General features: G+C 22.3%; 6 protein-coding genes across 13 annotated transcripts; 4 read left to right on the forward strand and 2 right to left on the reverse strand.

Annotated features, from left to right (window-relative positions):
• Window positions 1–192: 192 nt before the first annotated feature.
• Window positions 193–2,277, forward strand: CycC (cyclin C). Its single transcript, XM_003691056.4, has 5 exons — window positions 193–711; window positions 786–892; window positions 1,071–1,277; window positions 1,405–1,656; window positions 1,749–2,277. The coding sequence occupies exons 1-5, from the start codon at window positions 680–682 to the stop codon at window positions 1,952–1,954; spliced, it is 804 nt and encodes a 267-aa protein (XP_003691104.1). The 5' UTR covers window positions 193–679; the 3' UTR covers window positions 1,955–2,277.
• mrn (general transcription factor IIH subunit 4 marionette) lies at window positions 2,156–4,983 on the reverse strand. Of its 2 annotated transcripts, XR_015294508.1 has the most exons (9): window positions 4,854–4,983; window positions 4,161–4,781; window positions 3,921–4,045; window positions 3,594–3,799; window positions 3,341–3,514; window positions 3,154–3,240; window positions 2,808–3,023; window positions 2,432–2,701; window positions 2,156–2,348 (listed from the first exon to the last, which is right to left on the reverse strand). XR_015294508.1 is itself a non-coding variant. In XM_012495233.3 (8 exons), exons 2-8 carry the CDS (start codon window positions 4,672–4,674, stop codon window positions 2,620–2,622), a joined length of 1,404 nt encoding a protein of 467 aa, XP_012350687.1. In that variant the 5' UTR covers window positions 4,675–4,781; window positions 4,854–4,983; the 3' UTR covers window positions 2,379–2,619. The 2 variants fall into 2 exon arrangements, 1 of the variants encoding a protein (XP_012350687.1); XM_012495233.3 differs by lacking the exon at window positions 2,156–2,348 and having other exon boundaries at window positions 2,379–2,701.
• CPSF1 (cleavage and polyadenylation specificity factor subunit 1) lies at window positions 4,734–12,183 on the forward strand. Of its 3 annotated transcripts, none has more exons than XR_001113169.3 (20): window positions 4,734–5,817; window positions 5,901–6,115; window positions 6,239–6,546; window positions 6,627–6,877; window positions 6,970–7,151; window positions 7,221–7,505; window positions 7,585–7,758; window positions 8,003–8,140; window positions 8,220–8,369; window positions 8,438–8,599; window positions 8,702–8,937; window positions 9,008–9,218; window positions 9,288–9,454; window positions 9,530–9,773; window positions 9,900–10,085; window positions 10,150–10,398; window positions 10,723–11,052; window positions 11,232–11,393; window positions 11,472–11,601; window positions 11,677–12,183. XR_001113169.3 is itself a non-coding variant. In XM_012495230.3 (20 exons), exons 1-20 carry the CDS (start codon window positions 5,649–5,651, stop codon window positions 11,861–11,863), a joined length of 4,248 nt encoding a protein of 1,415 aa, XP_012350684.2. In that variant the 5' UTR covers window positions 4,734–5,648; the 3' UTR covers window positions 11,864–12,183. The 3 variants fall into 3 exon arrangements, 2 of the variants coding, with proteins under 2 accessions (XP_012350684.2, XP_086771546.1); XM_012495230.3 differs by having other exon boundaries at window positions 11,120–11,393; XM_086915420.1 differs by having other exon boundaries at window positions 9,288–9,773; window positions 11,120–11,393.
• On the forward strand, window positions 12,098–14,321 carry LOC105737395 (dynein regulatory complex protein 8). Of its 3 annotated transcripts, none has more exons than XM_012495236.3 (4): window positions 12,098–12,339; window positions 12,701–12,941; window positions 13,056–13,266; window positions 13,452–13,647. In XM_012495236.3, exons 1-4 carry the CDS (start codon window positions 12,255–12,257, stop codon window positions 13,566–13,568), a joined length of 654 nt encoding a protein of 217 aa, XP_012350690.1. In that variant the 5' UTR covers window positions 12,098–12,254; the 3' UTR covers window positions 13,569–13,647. The 3 variants fall into 3 exon arrangements, with proteins under 3 accessions (XP_012350690.1, XP_012350692.1, XP_086771551.1); XM_012495238.3 differs by lacking the exon at window positions 13,452–13,647 and adding an exon at window positions 14,106–14,321 and having other exon boundaries at window positions 12,113–12,339; XM_086915425.1 differs by having other exon boundaries at window positions 12,127–12,339; window positions 12,701–12,931; window positions 13,106–13,266; window positions 13,452–13,599.
• Window positions 13,347–16,421, reverse strand: LOC100870452 (delta(3,5)-Delta(2,4)-dienoyl-CoA isomerase, mitochondrial). Of its 3 annotated transcripts, none has more exons than XM_086915422.1 (8): window positions 16,278–16,421; window positions 15,426–15,498; window positions 15,134–15,284; window positions 14,965–15,053; window positions 14,768–14,895; window positions 14,361–14,641; window positions 14,128–14,254; window positions 13,347–14,039 (listed from the first exon to the last, which is right to left on the reverse strand). In XM_086915422.1, exons 2-8 carry the CDS (start codon window positions 15,469–15,471, stop codon window positions 13,941–13,943), a joined length of 921 nt encoding a protein of 306 aa, XP_086771548.1. In that variant the 5' UTR covers window positions 15,472–15,498; window positions 16,278–16,421; the 3' UTR covers window positions 13,347–13,940. The 3 variants fall into 3 exon arrangements, with proteins under 3 accessions (XP_086771548.1, XP_086771549.1, XP_086771547.1); XM_086915423.1 differs by lacking the exon at window positions 16,278–16,421 and adding an exon at window positions 16,007–16,100; XM_086915421.1 differs by lacking the exon at window positions 16,278–16,421 and adding an exon at window positions 15,683–15,990.
• ATPsynB (ATP synthase subunit b, mitochondrial) lies at window positions 16,211–17,929 on the forward strand. The gene is made up of 4 exons (XM_086915424.1): window positions 16,211–16,475; window positions 16,843–17,007; window positions 17,084–17,436; window positions 17,569–17,929. Exons 1-4 carry the CDS (start codon window positions 16,448–16,450, stop codon window positions 17,740–17,742), a joined length of 720 nt encoding a protein of 239 aa, XP_086771550.1. The 5' UTR covers window positions 16,211–16,447; the 3' UTR covers window positions 17,743–17,929.
• Window positions 17,930–17,962: the final 33 nt, after the last annotated feature.

Here is a 17,962-nt window from a genome sequence, read left to right on the forward strand (position 1 = left end):
AATCGATGATTCTGATTGACGATAGAAAACATACGTGTATTATACTATTCTTATTATATTCCCACAGAGAAAGAAACATTAATTTATATTTTTCTTCAACTAACCATTTTATATATATGTATACTTATTTTATACATAATATATTTTATTATTTTATAGAAAATATGTCGATAAAATTTATAAAAATATGTCATATCTAAAATATTAAAACTTCTATTTGTACCGCGTTACGTTACGTTCGGAAAAACGTCTTTTTAAGTATTTCCGGTCATCAAAAAGTTACTATTATAAGATCTAATTCATTAAAGGCTAATTTTCAACAAATAATATTGCAGAAAATATAGGGAAATTTGAAGACACTAAAATGAAGAAATGTAACATCAAATAGTACAGTCATCTTCAAATTTATTGAAATTATTAAATTTTTGAATATAAAAGTTTTTAAAAGATATAAATTTAAATAATGCTAGTGACCGCGAAAATGTTGACGTTTATAAGATTTATATTACATTTTATAAATAAACAGTAACTAAAATAAAAATCAAATGAATAAATGCCAAATTATTATATGCTGGATTATTATAGAATCTGGAGATAATCAAATATTCATCAGACGATAATCAGACGTGTAGTGTGATATAAGACTTGCTTATTTTTGTGATAATAATTTGACAGTAATATGGCTGGCAATTTTTGGCAAAGTTCACATCAGTAAGATATTGAATATTCTAATAAATTTTTCTTTTTCATTCTTATTTTATAAAATAAATAAATATCTCTTTTAGTCAACAATGGCTTCTTGATAAACAAGACTTAGTGCGAGAACGACAACATGATCTTTCAATTTTTACAGAAGAAGAATATCAAAAATTATTCATCTTTTTTTCCAATTGTAAGCTAAACGTTCGATTAGTCAATTAATCGAAAGTATTGTCAATGTGACTTAATATTGCGAAGATTAGGGAATTGTTATACCTCCAATGTAACTGTATTTGTATCACTTATGCAAGTTCATATATTTACATTCGTTTTCAAATGATTTAAATAAAAAATTTTCTAAATTTTTTCAGTAATACAAGTATTGGGTGAACAATTAAAACTCAGACAACAAGTTATAGCTACTGCAACTGTTTATTTTAAAAGATTTTATGCTCGTAATAGTTTAAAATGTATAGATCCATTATTATTAGCACCTACATCTGTTTTCTTAGCTTCAAAAGTAGAAGAATTTGGAGTTATTTCTCATAATAGATTAATTGCAGCATGTCAAACTGTAGGTATGTAATTATATATATTTATTTATAATAAATAAAATAAAATAGTCAAATAATAAAATGAAATAAGTTTATATTCAAAAAGAAAAATTAGAGTTAAAAAATTATTAAATATTAATTATTATTTCAGTAAAAAATAAATTCAATTATGCCTATTCACAAGAATTTCCTTATCGTGGAAGTCATATTTCTGAATGTGAATTTTATCTTTTGGAACATTTAGATTGTTGTTTAATAGTATATCAACCATATCGGCCTTTATTAATTCTTATTCAAGATATAGGTCCAGATGAACAATTACTTACATTGGCATGGCGTATAATTAATGATAGTTTACGTACAGATGTATGTTTATTATATCCACCACATCAAATAGCTATTGGTAAGAAAAAAATAAGAAGTATTTTAATAACATAATACATATATAAGTAAAATGTAATTAAAATTATTAAACATATAAAAATTTTTTTATAGGGTGTTTGCAAATAGCTTGTGTTATATTGCAAAAAGATTTAAAAGCATGGTTTGCTGAATTAAATGCTGATATGGAAAAAATTCAAGAAATCGCACGATATATCATTAATTTATATGAATTATGGAAAACATATGATGAAAAAAAAGAAATTCAAGGTTTATTATCTAAAATGCCAAAGCCTACACCATCACCACCACAGCACTGACAACAAGTTCTTTTATCATCTAATATTTGGGACTGACTAATAAAAGTAAACATTTTTACTTTTGTTAATTTAAATGACGAACTGGTTTAATTTATGAAATATTAATTTTTATATTTGTATTATATTTTTACCATAATTATTTTTTTAAACAAAATTATTCTAAATAAAAAATAAAATAAAAATAATGGAATATTTTGTATATTTTGTATAATTTAAAAAATTAATTTTATTAAATGAAAAATAAATTCTAAAATTACAAACATTATTGACAATCTGTAGTTATATAATAAAAATAAAAGTTTTTTTTCTAAAGTATCACAATATATATTTGTTTGCTTAATTTGCTTTTGAAATATTATTAGTTAATAATTAATGACTTTCTCATTAATTCAATCTGAAATTTTGATAAAGAAATTTATACAAATTAATAAAAATTATTCATATTTATTCATATTTATGTTAAATTATTATACTTACAGTTTGTTTTTAATTTGACATTCAAATTTATATTTTATATATTATTTTTTGATGTATAATATTTAATAAGTCATTTATCTTACAAGTATTAAAATTAGAAAAATACATTATAATTCAAGATAAAATTTTACTATAAATTTGTTATTTATGAATAAATGTAATTGCTTTCTAATGTTATTCTTACTATATTAACTGGAACCTTTAGAATATCGTTTCCAAAATTTTTTTACATCATCATGTCCTGCTTTTGTAACTACCATTGTCCGTTTTCTATAAAAACATTAAAAATTTCTATAAAAACATTATAAAATTTCATTTTATAAGTACTTGTTTATTTAATTCTAAGATAAATATAAAAATATTATTAAATATAGACCTTTCACTTTGCCAAATTAATACTCCAGTAGAAAGAGCATGATCTCTAAGTACTTCAAAATCAGTTTGAGAAAGAAATTGACTGTACAAGACTCCTTCACTAAATATAAATCTATTTCTTTCATTTTCCCACAATTTAATTTGATCTACTATAGTAGGAGGTAAAATTGGAGGACCTGCCTCTATCATTTTACTGTGAGCATGTTGCTGCAAATAACTGTTAATATAGCAAAATTCAAATTAAATGTTTTCTATAATATCTTAATATACTATATTTTATTATAATCTTAGCATATTTTAGTATATTTTATGTATATAAATATATAAATATAATTTTTTTATAATACCCAACAATTTGTGTAGCAGTAATTCCACTTTTTAAGGCTTGACGTACAGAATCTCTGGTTAGTATTGATACAACTAAGTTTGGAAATCTATAAACAAAATATTTTAATTATATTTTTATTAATTATAATTATTATATTTTATACAAAATATTATTCAATGTAAAATATTTAATTTTTTTAAATATACCTATATAACATTTCACAAAATAAACCAAGTAAAGCAACTTGTAAATTTGAATTTGTATAAGCATATACTCTATAATTTGTTTCAACAACAATATAACCTTCCTTCTCTGGATCTCTAGATAATGGTTTGTTTTGTCCAGTTGCAATATTTAGTGCTAATCTTGTAGGATAAAATCTAAGGATATTCACTATTTAATATGACTTTATTATTTATTTTAAATAAAAATTAACTTTAATAAAAATATATATTTTACCTTCCTGCTTTTCGTTTTCGTTGATAAACAAGACCAAATTCTCTTAAATGTTGCAAAAATGTTAATAAACCTTCAGACATTCCTTCAGTACTATAATCTTTACCAAGTGTTGAAAAATTTAATTGGAATAAAAAAGTAAGACATTCAACTAAGTCAAGTCCTCTTGCTTCTATTGTATCTAAATATTGTAAAATAAAATACCACACCTAAAACATATTTATAACAATAAATATATTATAAAACTTATATTTATGAAATTATATTTCTATTTTTAAATTTCAAATCATTCTATTAATTGCATTAAATTTAATAATTATCTTTAAATACCTGTGATGCAGTTTCCAATAATAAAAATTGAAAACCTGCTTGTGTAATAACTGGACTTCCATCAGCTTCATCTCGTTTCATTAATCCAGCATGTAAAAGAATTCTAACAGCATCAGCAGATATACCTAATATAATAGCAGAAACATAAAATAATATTATTTTATACTACATTTTAAAAAACTATATTTTTTCTTATGTTAAAAGATATGTGAATAGTTATATTGATTTCAATCAAATTACCTTCTTGTTGCTGTGAACCAACCATATAATGTAATACACATTCCCATCTTTCTAGTGCATATGAATCTAAAAATGCAACATCCCTAGGTTTACTATCAGTTTCTAATTGGTTTGACATTGTCCATGGTTTTCCACCACCCAAAAGAACAATTTTTAAATTTTTTTTAAATGTTGTATTTAAAATCCATCCAGGAAGTCCACCAGGTATTGATGCTTCATTCCATACATTTAATTCATTAAGTATTAGAACTACTTTTTGATGTTCTTCAAAATGAAGCTTGGAACACCAAGAAGCAATAACTGCTTGAGGAACAGGTTGTTCGACAAATAATAATCGCATAACATAATGTTTTGCTATTACTGGCAATTCACGAAAAACAGCCAAACAAATTGGAGGATTATGATATAATTTGTTTAATACTTCTGATGGACGTGATTTTAAATATTCTTGAAGATTTTTACATTGCAATCCAGTAGGTCGTAACAAATTTTTTCCACTTATTGTATTTGACATTATTTTTTATATTTAATAAGGAATTATATGTAACATCAAGTAATATTTAAAAATTTTTTCAACTTATTATAATTAATATAAAATGTTTTATTTTGTTTATATTTAACCTTTATACAGAAAAAAGTATAAATTACTTTAACAAATCATATGAATAATATCATATTTTATATAAACATTACATTTCGAATAATTATAATTACAACTATATACAATAATTATAAAATTAACATCCACATTCTCCTTGTTTTCTCTTCAATTAAACGTAAGTAAGCGCGGCACTTAGCACAAGTATATTATATCATAATCTATACAAGATATAGAAGATATACAAGTACATTTTATTTTCCTTTAATTTTATTGGTTACAAAAATAAGTAATCGCATTCACAATTATATATATTATTCATTGAGATCAGTTATTAAATGTAAACAAAATCATATGATCAAAATTTAGGAAAATTAAATCAAAATCATATGATCAAAATTTCGAAATATGAAATATGAATTATTTTTTTGCATATTTTCAGAATTATTTACTATTCAAATATAAATATAAATAATATAATAATAAAATAAATTACTTCTGAAATAAAAATTTATAAATACAATTCATTTTTATAAAAAGATGGCGTTCATAAATATCGAGAAAATTTATATAATGATATAAATCGATTTTCACCGATATTTTGATAATTACTGAAATTATATTTATTATTTGATTTATTTATTTTAATTAATTCGAATAGATGAATGATCTGTATTAGACATAAATCGAAATATAATTTATATATTTAAAAATAATTTACATGGTATATTGTTTAAAATTTAAAAATCGAAACTAGTGTATTTTTCACTTTAATGTTGATAAAGAATTTTAAATAACATCTAACATACTTCATATGAATACAGCAAGCAGTGGATTGCGACTTAATTCTTACAGAATATAGAATGATTTTGTAATGTTGTAAATACAAAATGTATTCAATTTGTAAAAGTACTCATCCAGCTACAGGTGTAGAACATGCAATAACATGTTATTTCTTTAATCGTTCAGAAAAATGTCTTGTAGTAGCTGGTGCAAACATTATCAGAGTATTTCGTTTAATTCCAGACGTGGATATTACAAAAAAAGAAAAATATACAGGTATTTTCTATTAATAACATAAAAAAAGAACAAATGACAAAGTTAAAAATAAAATAATAAAATCAATATCTCGTTTTTTTTAGAATCACGTCCACCGAAAATGAAATTAGAATGTTTATCTCAATATACTTTACATGGAAATGTCATGTCAATGCAAGCTGTAACTCTTGTTGGATCACAAAGAGATTCTCTTTTATTAAGTTTTCGTGATGCAAAATTATCTGTTGTAGAATATGATCAAGATACACATGATCTTAGAACAGTATCTTTACATTATTTTGAAGAAGAAGAAATACGAGTAATTAATTTTAGAATATTAATAAAAATTTTAAATACATATCTTTTAAATTAACAAAAACAAAATAATAATAATAATAAAAATTAAAAATTAAAATATTATACAATTTTTATTTATTTTTAGGATGGATGGACAAATCATCATCATATTCCCATAGTTAGAGTAGATCCTGAAGGTAGATGTGCAGTGATGTTAATATATGGTAGAAAATTAGTTGTATTACCTTTTAAAAAGGATCCAAGTCTTGATGATGGAGATTTGTTAGATAATTCAAAAGCATCATCTAATAAAACTCCTATATTATCATCATATATGATTGTACTAAAATGTTTAGAAGAAAAAATGGATAATATAATAGATTTGCAATTTTTACATGGTTATTATGAACCAACATTATTAATATTATATGAACCAGTAAGAACATTTTCTGGGTAAGTTTTTAAATATATTTAATTAAATTTGATTTAATTTTTATTTAATATATAAAATAGTAAATATGACAAAATTTTAGCCGCATTGCAGTTAGACAAGATACTTGTGCTATGGTTGCAATATCATTAAATATTCAACAAAGAGTACATCCTATAATTTGGTCTGTATCAAATTTACCATTTGATTGTTATCAAGCAGTACCAGTCAAAAAACCACTTGGTGGCACCTTAATTATGGCAGTTAATTCTCTTATTTATTTAAATCAAAGTATACCACCATATGGAGTATCTCTAAATAGTTTAGCAGAAACAAGTACAAATTTTCCATTAAGTTTGTATTAAATATGATTGATTTAATGAATTTTTTAAATATTCATATATTCAATATATCTTAAAATTTTTAATAACTTTTTATAATTCTAGAACCACAAGAAGGGGTAAAAATAAGTTTGGAAGGTTCACAAGTTGCATTTATATCTTCAGATCGTTTAGTTATTTCATTAAAAAGTGGAGAATTGTATGTATTATCTTTATTCGCAGATAGTATGCGTTCAGTAAGAGGTTTTCATTTTGACAAAGCTGCAGCAAGTGTATTAACATCTTGTGTGAGTGTAATAATTTAATTTATTTATAAATGAAATATTTTTTATTATACAGAATAATAAAATTTGTAGGTATGCATGTGTGAAGATAATTATTTGTTTTTGGGATCACGACTTGGTAATTCCTTGTTATTAAGATTTACTGAAAAAGAACCAGAAAATTTGCAAAATACAAATGAGAATGAAATAGTACTTGAAGAAAATGAAACTGAAGAAACTCCAGCAAAAAAAATAAAACAAGATTTTATAGGAGATTGGATGGCATCTGATGTATTAGATATAAAAGATCCAGAAGAATTAGAAGTATATGGAAGTGAAACACATACTTCTATTCAGATTACATCATATATATTTGAGGTATATTTCTATTTTTTATAATAAATAATTTAGAAAAAAACAAAATATTTATTATAAGACTAATATATAAATTTTATAGGTATGTGATAGTTTATTAAATATTGGACCTTGTGGTAATATATCAATGGGTGAACCAGCTTTTTTATCAGAAGAATTTTCACATAATCAAGATCCTGATGTTGAACTTGTCACAACTTCTGGTTATGGTAAAAATGGAGCACTTTGTGTTCTTCAACATTCTATTCGACCACAAGTAAGTATAATAAATTTAAATCTAAGATATTATGAATAATATATTCTATATTATGAATTATAATATAAATATCATGTATCATATGTAAAAGATGCTAATGAACACTGCTGTGACTTTATCTATTTTAATTATAATTAATAATTATTAAATTAAATTATATTTGTTGAATATTTTATAAGATATAAATAAGTTATAAATATATAATTTTATATATAAGTAAAGATATTATTTAATTTCAAAATAGGTTGTGACTACATTTGAATTACCAGGATGTGAAGATATGTGGACTGTTATTGGTACATTAAATAATGACGAACAAATAAGACCTGAAGCAGAAGGAAGTCATGCTTTTTTAATTTTAAGTCAAGAAGATTCAACAATGGTATTATACTTTTATATAGTTATTATATTTTTATTTTTAATTGTATAGTATATATTATTTAATATTAAAATATATTTAGATATTACAAACTGGCCAGGAAATTAATGAAGTAGATCAAAGTGGATTCAGTACACAGGGAAGTACAATATTTGCTGGAAATCTTGGTGCAAATAGATACATAGTTCAAGTTACTCAAATGGGTGTTCGTCTTCTACAAGGAATTGAACAAGTAAATAAAATATTCTTGTGATAATATTCGAATAAAAATCTAAATATGAATATTTATATCATAAATAGATCCAACATATGCCAATTGATCTTGGATGTCCAATTGTCCATGCAAGTTGTGCAGATCCTTATGTGACATTACTTTCTGAAGATGGTCAAGTTATGTTATTAACTCTTAGAGAAGGACGTGGAACGGCAAGATTGCATGCTCAAACAGCTAACTTATTATTTGTAATTTTCTTATAATATATCTATAATATCTTATATATAATATTCTTATGTTTTCAATTATATTTTAATTTAATTAATTTTTTTACTTTAATTGAATTATAGCGACCTCAAATAGAAGCACTATGTGCTTATAGGGATGTTAGTGGAATATTTACAACACAATTACCTGAAAATGTAGAAGATGAAGTACCTGAAGAAGAACATAATATAGAAGAACCACCTATTGTTGGTAATATTGATAATGAAGATGACCTATTGTATGGTGATGCACCAGCTTTTCAAATGCCTACACCGTCACATACTAAATCATCTGAAGGAATATTTAAAAGAACACCTTGGTATATTTAATAATTTAATTAATCAATTTAATTGAATATTTAAAATATAACATTTGAATATTTTTGTTAGGTGGCAAAAACATTTACAAGAAATAAAACCAACATATTGGTTATTAGTATATAGAGATAGTGGAACTCTGGAAATTTATTCTCTTCCTGATTTACGCTTATCCTATCTTATTCGTAATTTTGGATATGGACAATATGTATTGCATGATAGCATGGAATCTACAACATTACAAACAACGCCTGTTAATGAAATTCCTAATCCTGAAATGCAGGTGTTGTAAATAAGTTAATTAAATTTAATATTTTTTTTATTTTATATTTATTAAAAAATATATTATTAGGTACGTGAAATTTTAATGGTAGCATTAGGTCATCATGGAAATAGACCAATGTTATTAGTACGACTTGATTCTGAACTTCAAATTTATCAAGCATATAGATATCCAAAAGGTCATTTAAAATTAAGATTTAAAAAGTTAGATCATGGTATAATACCAGGACACTTAAGGTATATATATATATTTTTTAAATTAAATAAATTAACATATTTATTTTCATTTTTAATTATCAATTTATTTTCTAGACCAAGACCAAGGGATGAAGATATGCCTGCAATGAATGATACTCGACATTGCATGATGCGTTATTTTAGTAATATCGCTGGATACAATGGTGTATTTATTTGTAGTGATTATCCGCATTGGATATTTCTCACAGGACGTGGCGAATTACGTACACATCCAATGGGTATTGATGGCCCAGTTACCTCATTTGCACCTTTTAATAATATAAATTGTCCACAAGGTTTTCTATATTTTAATAGAAAGGTATCATTAATCATATCAATATTTTATTTTTATTAATATTTTTTATTATTATAATTATCGTTATGTTTATTTTTGTATATAAATTAAGTTAAAATATAATTATATTTTTTTATATTTCAATTTTAGGAAGAATTAAGAATATGTGTTTTGCCAACTCATTTATCATATGATGCTCCATGGCCTGTTAGAAAAGTACCATTACGATGTACACCACATTTTGTTACATATCATCTTGAAAGTAAAACTTATTGTGTCATAACAAGTATAGCTGAACCACTTAAAAGTTATTACAGATTTAATGGTGAAGATAAGGTACAAGTACAACTATAACAACTAAAGCTATTAGATAATATATAATATTTTTATTATATTTTAGGAGTTTACAGAAGAAGAACGACCTGATAGATTTATTTATCCTTCACAAGAACAATTTTCAATAGTACTATTTTCACCTGTTTCATGGGAAACAATTCCTAACACTAAAATTGAACTTGATCAATGGGAACATGTTACTTGTTTAAAAAATGTTTCTTTAGCTTATGAAGGTACACGATCTGGTTTAAAGGGTTATATAGTATTGGGAACAAATTATAATTATGGAGAAGATATTACAAGCAGAGGAAGGGTAAATTTTATTTTTGTATATTAACTGCAAATATATACATTTAAAAAAATTTAGAAGCCAATCTAAAATGTAAATTATATTTTCTAAAAATGATTTAATTGTTCAAAAATTTTTTTATTGCTTAAAACTTTCAGTTGATAAATCAATTAAATCATTATTAAATTAATGAAATAGTGAGTTAATTAATTTATTAAAAAAAATTATTTATTTAAATAATAAAGAGATTCTTGAACAATGTAAATGATTTTTAAAAAATGTGATTTATATTAATTGATTTCTAAACTTTCTATATTAAATTTAATTTTATTGAAAATTTATTTATAGATACTCATATTTGATATAATTGAAGTTGTACCTGAACCTGGTCAACCATTAACAAAAAATAGATTTAAACAAATTTATGCGAAAGAACAAAAAGGTCCCATAACTGCAATTACACAAGTATCTGGCTTTTTAGTCTCAGCAGTTGGTCAAAAAATTTATATTTGGCAATTGAAAGATAATGATCTTGTTGGAGTTGCTTTCATAGATACGCAAATTTATATCCATCAAATGTTAAGTATTAAAAGCTTAATTTTAATAGCTGATGTATATAAATCTATTAGTTTATTAAGATTTCAAGAGGAATATAGAACATTATCTCTTGTTAGTAGAGTAAGTAAAAATTTTTTTGTTATCTTTTATTTTTACAAAAAATAAATTTTAAAAAAAATTTTTATAGGATTTTAGACCAGCTGAAGTTTATACTATTGAATATTTAATTGACAATACTAATTTAGGATTTCTTGTTGCTGATGGTGAAAGTAATATAGCTTTATTTATGTATCAACCAGAATCGCGAGAAAGTCTCGGAGGACAAAAATTAATTAGAAAAGCCGATTTTCATCTTGGCCAAAAAGTAAATACATTTTTCCGTATAAGATGTAGAATTTCGGATCCAGCGAATGATAAAAAGCATTTTTCTGATGCAGATAAAAGACATGTTACAATGTATGGTGAGTTCAATTTAAATATGATTATAAAATTCCTTATTTAAAATTATTAATATTTAAAATTATTTTTTATGATATTAGCATCACTTGATGGCAATCTTGGTTACATTTTACCTGTACCAGAAAAAACATACCGAAGATTACTTATGTTACAAAATGTCTTAGTAACACACATTTGTCATATTGCTGGTTTAAATCCTAAAGCATATCGGTAATTATATAAAGAAATTATTTGTAAAAATTCAAATAACAAATATTTAATGCAATAATTTTTTTTTTTTTTTAGTACTTATAAAAGTCACATTCGAACTCAGGGTAATCCTGCAAGAGGTATAATTGATGGAGATTTAGTTTGGCGTTATCTGTATTTACCTAACAATGAAAAAATAGATGTAGCAAAAAAAATTGGTACACGTGTACAAGAAATAATAGAAGATTTGACGGAAATAGATAGACAAACAGCTCATTTTTAAAAAAATATCTTTTTATTATTTCAAATCTACACTCCATTTTAAATATTCTTCTATCTAATGAAGTATTTAATCAAGGGAATATTTTTCTATTTAAAATAATAATAGTTATAATTGTATTTATATTTTTTATAAAACCTACATTTTTAGAAATTTAAGTTTATTGTAAACATAGCTGAAATTTTAAATATATATGTATATTATATTAAAATGAATTTTGTACAGATCAAGAATATAGTGATTTTTTAAATTGCTAAATTCACGAGTTATTTTTTGTCATAAAAATATATTAATTAGACAATAAATTTTTATAAACATTGAAATATATAATATTTTTTCATATTTCTATAAGTTATTACGATTTTGAATTAAACTTTACAATACGCAATTAAAAATGGATAAAATAGATAAATCGATAAGTCGATTATCTATTAAGCAAAGCATCGCTTTAAGACGATTAACGAAGACTGAAGTAATAGGTAATAAGTTATTTAAATATTAATATTATAAGTTATACATATGATAAATAACTTTAAATCAGAAATTTTGCTATAAGAACTTTTTCCAATTTAATCAATATATTTTCTATCAGTATATTGATTAAACAACTTTAAATAGCAAATACTACATGGCATGATACTACAACTGTTAATATAATATTATTTGATAATTTATATATCATTCAAGAAATAAATGGCACAGTGTAATATTATATTATTCAATTATTATTTAATTATATTATTAGTTAATTTATATTCTTTATTTTTATTATTTTTATGATTTTGTATTATATATTTTTTATATATATTTTTATTAGAAAACTTATTTTTTTACATACAGCACCAATAGTAGAATTAACAATATTGGAAAAAAGAATTTGTGAAGTGTTTGATATATTTGATACTACAAAGAGTGATGAAATAGATGTTAAAGATTTGGGAATTATTATCAGGACATTAGGATGTGTTGTCACAGAAGCAGAATTACAAGAAATACAAGTTCAAGTGGAAGATGTAGTAACTAATCGTATACCATTAAAAAAGTTTTTACAATACATGTCCAAAGCTATTGGTGAATATAAGTAAGTTTTTTAAATTTGAATTTTGTTAAAGTATATATATATATAAGTTATGATATTTACATTTTTGAGTATATTTATTTTGAATTGAATTTTTAATTTTTCATTTTAATATAGATATAAGCCAGCAGAACCAGAAGATTTATTAAAAGCATTCCATTTATTAGATCCTGAACATCGAGGTTACATTATGCGTGAAGACTTAGAAAAAGTAATGATGGAAATTGGAGAACCATTTTCAATAGAAGAAATAAATAACATGATGGCTATTGCATGTGATCCCAAAACAAAACAAATTAATTATGAACATTATATTAATTTATTACTTGTATGTATTGATATTTTATATATATATAATATATATAATAGATAATGTATTATATGTTATATGGTTTTTATGCAAATATATATTTTATATGCATATTTTATTATTATAAAATAATTATCACAATAATTTACATATAATTAAAATTAAATTGAAATCTATAGAATACTTTTATATATTGCTTATAGGTAAAAATACCTGAACCATTGAATGTATATTCTATTGTTGATGCAATGGAGGCTGCTAGATTAGAAGCTATGCCTAAAATACCTAGATTGGATAGTCTTTTATTTGCTTATCAATAGTTTTTAATATACAGTTTATCTGATGAAATCAATATATATTTCATTAATAATATAATGGATGCTGTTAAATTAGAAGCTATATCTAAAAAACATAGATTGGAGAATCTTTTATTGACTTAACAGTCATTTTTTTTATAATAATATACAATTTATTTAAAAAAATACCTGAATATAAAAATATAATCAACCAAAAATATGTTAGTATTAAAATAATTATAAAAGTAAATTATAAAACATTTCTTAGTTTTTTCTAAAAGAATTATTTTCTTCTTAATATATTATTTATATATATATATATATATATATATATATATATAATGTAATATAAATCTATATCTAATCTAATTTCATATATATCATAAAATTTTAATGTTATAATTTAGAAAATATTGGAGGATCACTTTTAGTGGCTTGTGACATAGCTGCATTTATAAAATCTTCACTTAGAAGCATACTCTGATTATACATGGCCTATTAAAATTTAATTTAAAAAAGATATATAAATACGTATATAAAAAATTATTAAATTTTTTATAGGTGGAAAAGTATTAAAACTTACAATATGGTCCAAACCTTCTTGAACAGTATGATCTCTTGAATAAATTAAACTCAATTTTGAACCTTGTATTGCAACTGGACTTTTACTTGCTATTTTTTCTGCAAGCTTTATTGAACCATTCAATAAACTAAAAAATGAAAGGTATGTTTTTAATTCAATAATTCTTAAATATAGAAAGATTAAAAAAATAAAAATTTCTTTTTTATTATTTACATAAAAAAATGTTTTTTTACCTTTCTTGATTATCAAATAAACAACTCACAAAACCTTGTTGTGCAGCTTCAATAGCTGAAAATTTTCTTGCAGTATATACAAGTTCTCTTATTAAACTATCAGAACCTATAATTTTGGAAAATCTTTGCAATGTACCAACATCAGCAGCCATACCCAAATCAACTTCTTTTATTTGAAACCATGCATCTGAAGAACAATAACGTATATCTGCTGCAGATATCATATCTACACCAGCTCCAATACATGCACCATGTACAGCTGCAATTACTGGTTTTGGACACTAAAAAGTAATTTTGAAAAAAAAAAAAAGTAAAATAATAATAAACATATAAAATAATTAAATCTTAATTTAAATAATAATTTAAATAATATAGTAATATATTAAAAAAAAATTATAATATACAACCTTTTCTATTGCATTAAAACTCTCTTGATATTCTTTTATCTTTAATCGTAAAATCTTGCATTTTCGTGCAATATCTTCATGTTCTGTTAAATCTTGACCAAATTTCATTATATTTTGCAGATCAATACCTATGAAATTTTGTATTATTCAATTCTCTTTTATTATATATAATATTTATAAAATAAAATATGATATACCTGCACAAAATGCTTTACCAGCACCTGACAAAATTATTGCTCTACATTCTGATTCTGTAGCTAATTCATTAAAGCAAATTTTGAATTCTCTGTATAATCATTAAATTAAAAATTTAATAATATTAAATTTCAAATATAATTTAAATTAAAATTTAATGCAAATACATACTTCCACATAACATCATTTAATGCATTAAGTTTTTCAGATCTGTTTAATTGTATCATAAAAACAAATTCTTTTGGTACAGATATTGTCAAAGTTTTATATTTATCAAAATTTTTAACATTAGAATAATTCATTTTATAAATATATTGTGTTTCTGAAAAAATTATATGTATATTTTAATATTTTTGTATAAAACATCTTTTATTTTTTTATTTTATTATAGATAACTAAACTAAAAATCATTTTTTTAAAAAACATTAAATAATGCGTTATATAATTAAGATTTAATTCTTACGTGTTTTTATATTTTTTAAACAATAGCGAATTGTATTTAAAAACATGTTAATGAAAAAATTTGAAATCAAAAACTGAAAATAAAAAAAATAATTACTAATTATATTTTATATTTATATATATTTCTTGAATATATATACAATGTGAATTAGAATATGTAAATTAATCATGCTCTGTAACAATATTAAAAATCATTGAAAAATTATCAAAAATATATATATAATAAGTATACAAATATATAAATATATATAAACATACATATATGAATTACTTTAAAGAATTACTAAATTATAATCCATATTGAAAGTAATCAAAACTATATAATTAAAATCTAGGAAAATCTAAGTTGATTAAAACATAGAATATAACATTACTTCCTACGTTAATTTATTTAAAAAATTCATTGTCAACATAACATAAATAATTCAATAACAAAATTAAATTTATTTTAAATATAACATATTATATATTGTATTATAATTGCCTATCATAAATATTATAAGTAATATAAAGTATAATATAGAATTGAAAAGTTAATATTTAAATTAGTACAAAAATAAAGAAAATATTTTTTTCCTTTACATTAACATGCTGAGATATATATACATTTTTATCTTTAAGATTATTGGATCTACGAAATCTAATTAAATCTATTCCTTTCAGATGCCACTTTTTAATTCTCTATAATACTATTTTTAAGAAAATGTGAAATATTTTAAAAAAACGCATAAGTGATGAATTTATTATATTATAAATATTTTTTTATAAATAATTATATATTATAATATATATATATAATATTTTATAATTATATTATAATATACAATATTGTAAAATAAAATATTAATATTACTCTTTTGTAAATATTTTATTAAATTTTTAACTAAATTAATGAGGACTATATCACGTATTACTATCTAGTACTATTTATTTTATCTCTATAAAGTGCTTAAGAATTAGTGTGTAACTAACTTCATAGACTTTTATTGTCCAAACTGGTTGTAAGGTATTACAGTGGACATTATGTTGTCGAGATTAACTTTTCGCAATAGTAAGATAAAATTCTTATTAAAATGAATTAAAACTATTGCATTGTAAAAAATTGGAAATAATATTAATAATATATCAACTTAATATAATGTTTCTATTATTATAAAATTTATATCTATTATATTGCCATTATGTAATGCTATATTGTTTCTATAATATTTTGCTTTTAAATTTATAAAATTAATTATTATATTTTATATGCTTGTTGGATCAAAAAAAAATTGGATTGAAATTAAAAAAAAATTCATATTTGACAAAATGATTTTTAATAAATAGCTTTTTTAATATAGTTAATATTCAGTTTTAAGTAATAAATAAAAAATATTTTTTAACTTTTATATTTTTTTATTTTATAATTTATTTTATAGTTCCTTCACAAGTGAAGACTTTAGCCACTTGTGGAATTCAAACAAGTGCAGTAGCATCATCTAATGGATCACGTTTAAAGAGACCCATAGATCCACCTCCAGTTAGATTAGGATTTATTCCAGAAGAATGGTTTAAATTTTTCTATCCTAAAACTGGAGTTACAGGTAAATTGATAATTTATAAAATATTTATTATTTAGTATTTTGATTTAAGATAACATATGATTTTTTTTGTATTTAGGTCCATATGTATTTTTAACAAGTTTTTCAACATATTTATTATCTAAGGAATGGTATATTATGGAACATGAATTTTATAATGGGCTTTCTTTGCTTTCAATTATTATATATATTCAATACAAATTTGGAGCAAAGATTGGAGCATTTTTAGATAAAGGAGTTGATAAAGAAGAAGAAGAACTTAATAATCAAAAAAATGAAAGTATGGAAGAAATTCAGAAACAGATTGATGAGTTAGAAAAAGAAAAGTGGCGCGTTGATGGACAATTAATGCTTTATGATGTAAAGAAGCAAAATATTTGGATGCAATTGGAAGCAAATTATAGAGAAAATTTGGCAACTATTCATTCACAAGTAAGAAGCTTCTTTTTTTTAAATATTGATTTAAAAGATAAATAGAATTATATTCTTATATAAAATGTAATATTATATATTTGTTATATATGTCTATTTAAATATATGCTTATTTATATATCTTCTTTGTAGGTTAAAAAAATTCTTGATTATCATGCTCAAATAGATATTATAAATCGTAGAATTTCTCAAAAACATATGATGCAATGGATTATAAATAGTGTATTAGCATCTATCACACCTGAACAAGAAAAAGCTAATCTTCTACAATGTATTAAAGATCTTGAAGCTCTTTCAAAAGCTTGAAGTTTTATGCTGAACAAAATGAAATAAAAATATTATTAGTAATATTTGGGCTAGTATATTTTAAAAAGTATGAAAATATTACATAAAAAAAACAATGTAATATTTTGAAATTAAATCATTGTTTATCAGAGTATTTATAAATATAATATAATATTTCAATGAATAAATATACAAAAATAATATTAAATTACGTGTTAATATCTTTTGTCTTTTTAATAAA

This window comes from Apis florea, unplaced genomic scaffold (genome assembly GCF_048593485.1).
Source record: "Apis florea isolate Af1SG1 unplaced genomic scaffold, ASM4859348v1 contig_3783_pilon, whole genome shotgun sequence".
Lineage (NCBI taxonomy): Eukaryota > Metazoa > Arthropoda > Insecta > Hymenoptera > Apidae > Apis > Apis florea.

Excerpts from the sequence above, each read along its gene's own strand:
- CPSF1 (XM_086915420.1), top strand. The coding sequence starts at position 5,649 with ATGTATTCAATTTGTAAAAGTACTCATCCAGCTACAGGTGTAGAACAT. Across the intron at positions 5,818-5,900 it reads AAAAAAAGAAAAATATACAG|AATCACGTCCACCGAAAATG; the intron begins GTATTTTCTATT and ends CGTTTTTTTTAG. Across the intron at positions 10,086-10,149 it reads GATTTAATGGTGAAGATAAG|GAGTTTACAGAAGAAGAACG; the intron begins GTACAAGTACAA and ends ATTATATTTTAG.
- ATPsynB (XM_086915424.1), top strand. The coding sequence starts at position 16,448 with ATGTTGTCGAGATTAACTTTTCGCAATA. Across the intron at positions 16,476-16,842 it reads GAGATTAACTTTTCGCAATA|TTCCTTCACAAGTGAAGACT; the intron begins GTAAGATAAAAT and ends TTTATTTTATAG. Across the intron at positions 17,008-17,083 it reads TCCTAAAACTGGAGTTACAG|GTCCATATGTATTTTTAACA; the intron begins GTAAATTGATAA and ends TTTTGTATTTAG.
- LOC100870452 (XM_086915422.1), bottom strand. The coding sequence starts at position 15,471 with ATGTTTTTAAATACAATTCGCTATTGTTTAAAAAATATAAAAACAC. Across the intron at positions 15,054-15,133 it reads TTAAATGATGTTATGTGGAA|AGAATTCAAAATTTGCTTTA; the intron begins GTATGTATTTGC and ends ATGATTATACAG. Across the intron at positions 14,896-14,964 it reads TGGTAAAGCATTTTGTGCAG|GTATTGATCTGCAAAATATA; the intron begins GTATATCATATT and ends AAAATTTCATAG.
- mrn (XM_012495233.3), bottom strand. The coding sequence starts at position 4,674 with ATGTCAAATACAATAAGTGGAAAAAATTTGTTACGACCTACTGGATTG. Across the intron at positions 3,800-3,920 it reads TATTGGAAACTGCATCACAG|GTGTGGTATTTTATTTTACA; the intron begins GTATTTAAAGAT and ends AATATGTTTTAG. Across the intron at positions 3,515-3,593 it reads CGAAAACGAAAAGCAGGAAG|ATTTTATCCTACAAGATTAG; the intron begins GTAAAATATATA and ends GAATATCCTTAG.
- CycC (XM_003691056.4), top strand. The coding sequence starts at position 680 with ATGGCTGGCAATTTTTGGCAAAGTTCACATCA. Across the intron at positions 893-1,070 it reads ATTCATCTTTTTTTCCAATT|TAATACAAGTATTGGGTGAA; the intron begins GTAAGCTAAACG and ends AAATTTTTTCAG. Across the intron at positions 1,657-1,748 it reads ACCACATCAAATAGCTATTG|GGTGTTTGCAAATAGCTTGT; the intron begins GTAAGAAAAAAA and ends ATTTTTTTATAG.
- LOC105737395 (XM_012495236.3), top strand. The coding sequence starts at position 12,255 with ATGGATAAAATAGATAAATCGATAAGTCGATTATCTATTAAGCAAAGC. Across the intron at positions 12,340-12,700 it reads AACGAAGACTGAAGTAATAG|CACCAATAGTAGAATTAACA; the intron begins GTAATAAGTTAT and ends TTTTACATACAG. Across the intron at positions 13,267-13,451 it reads ATTATATTAATTTATTACTT|GTAAAAATACCTGAACCATT; the intron begins GTATGTATTGAT and ends TATTGCTTATAG.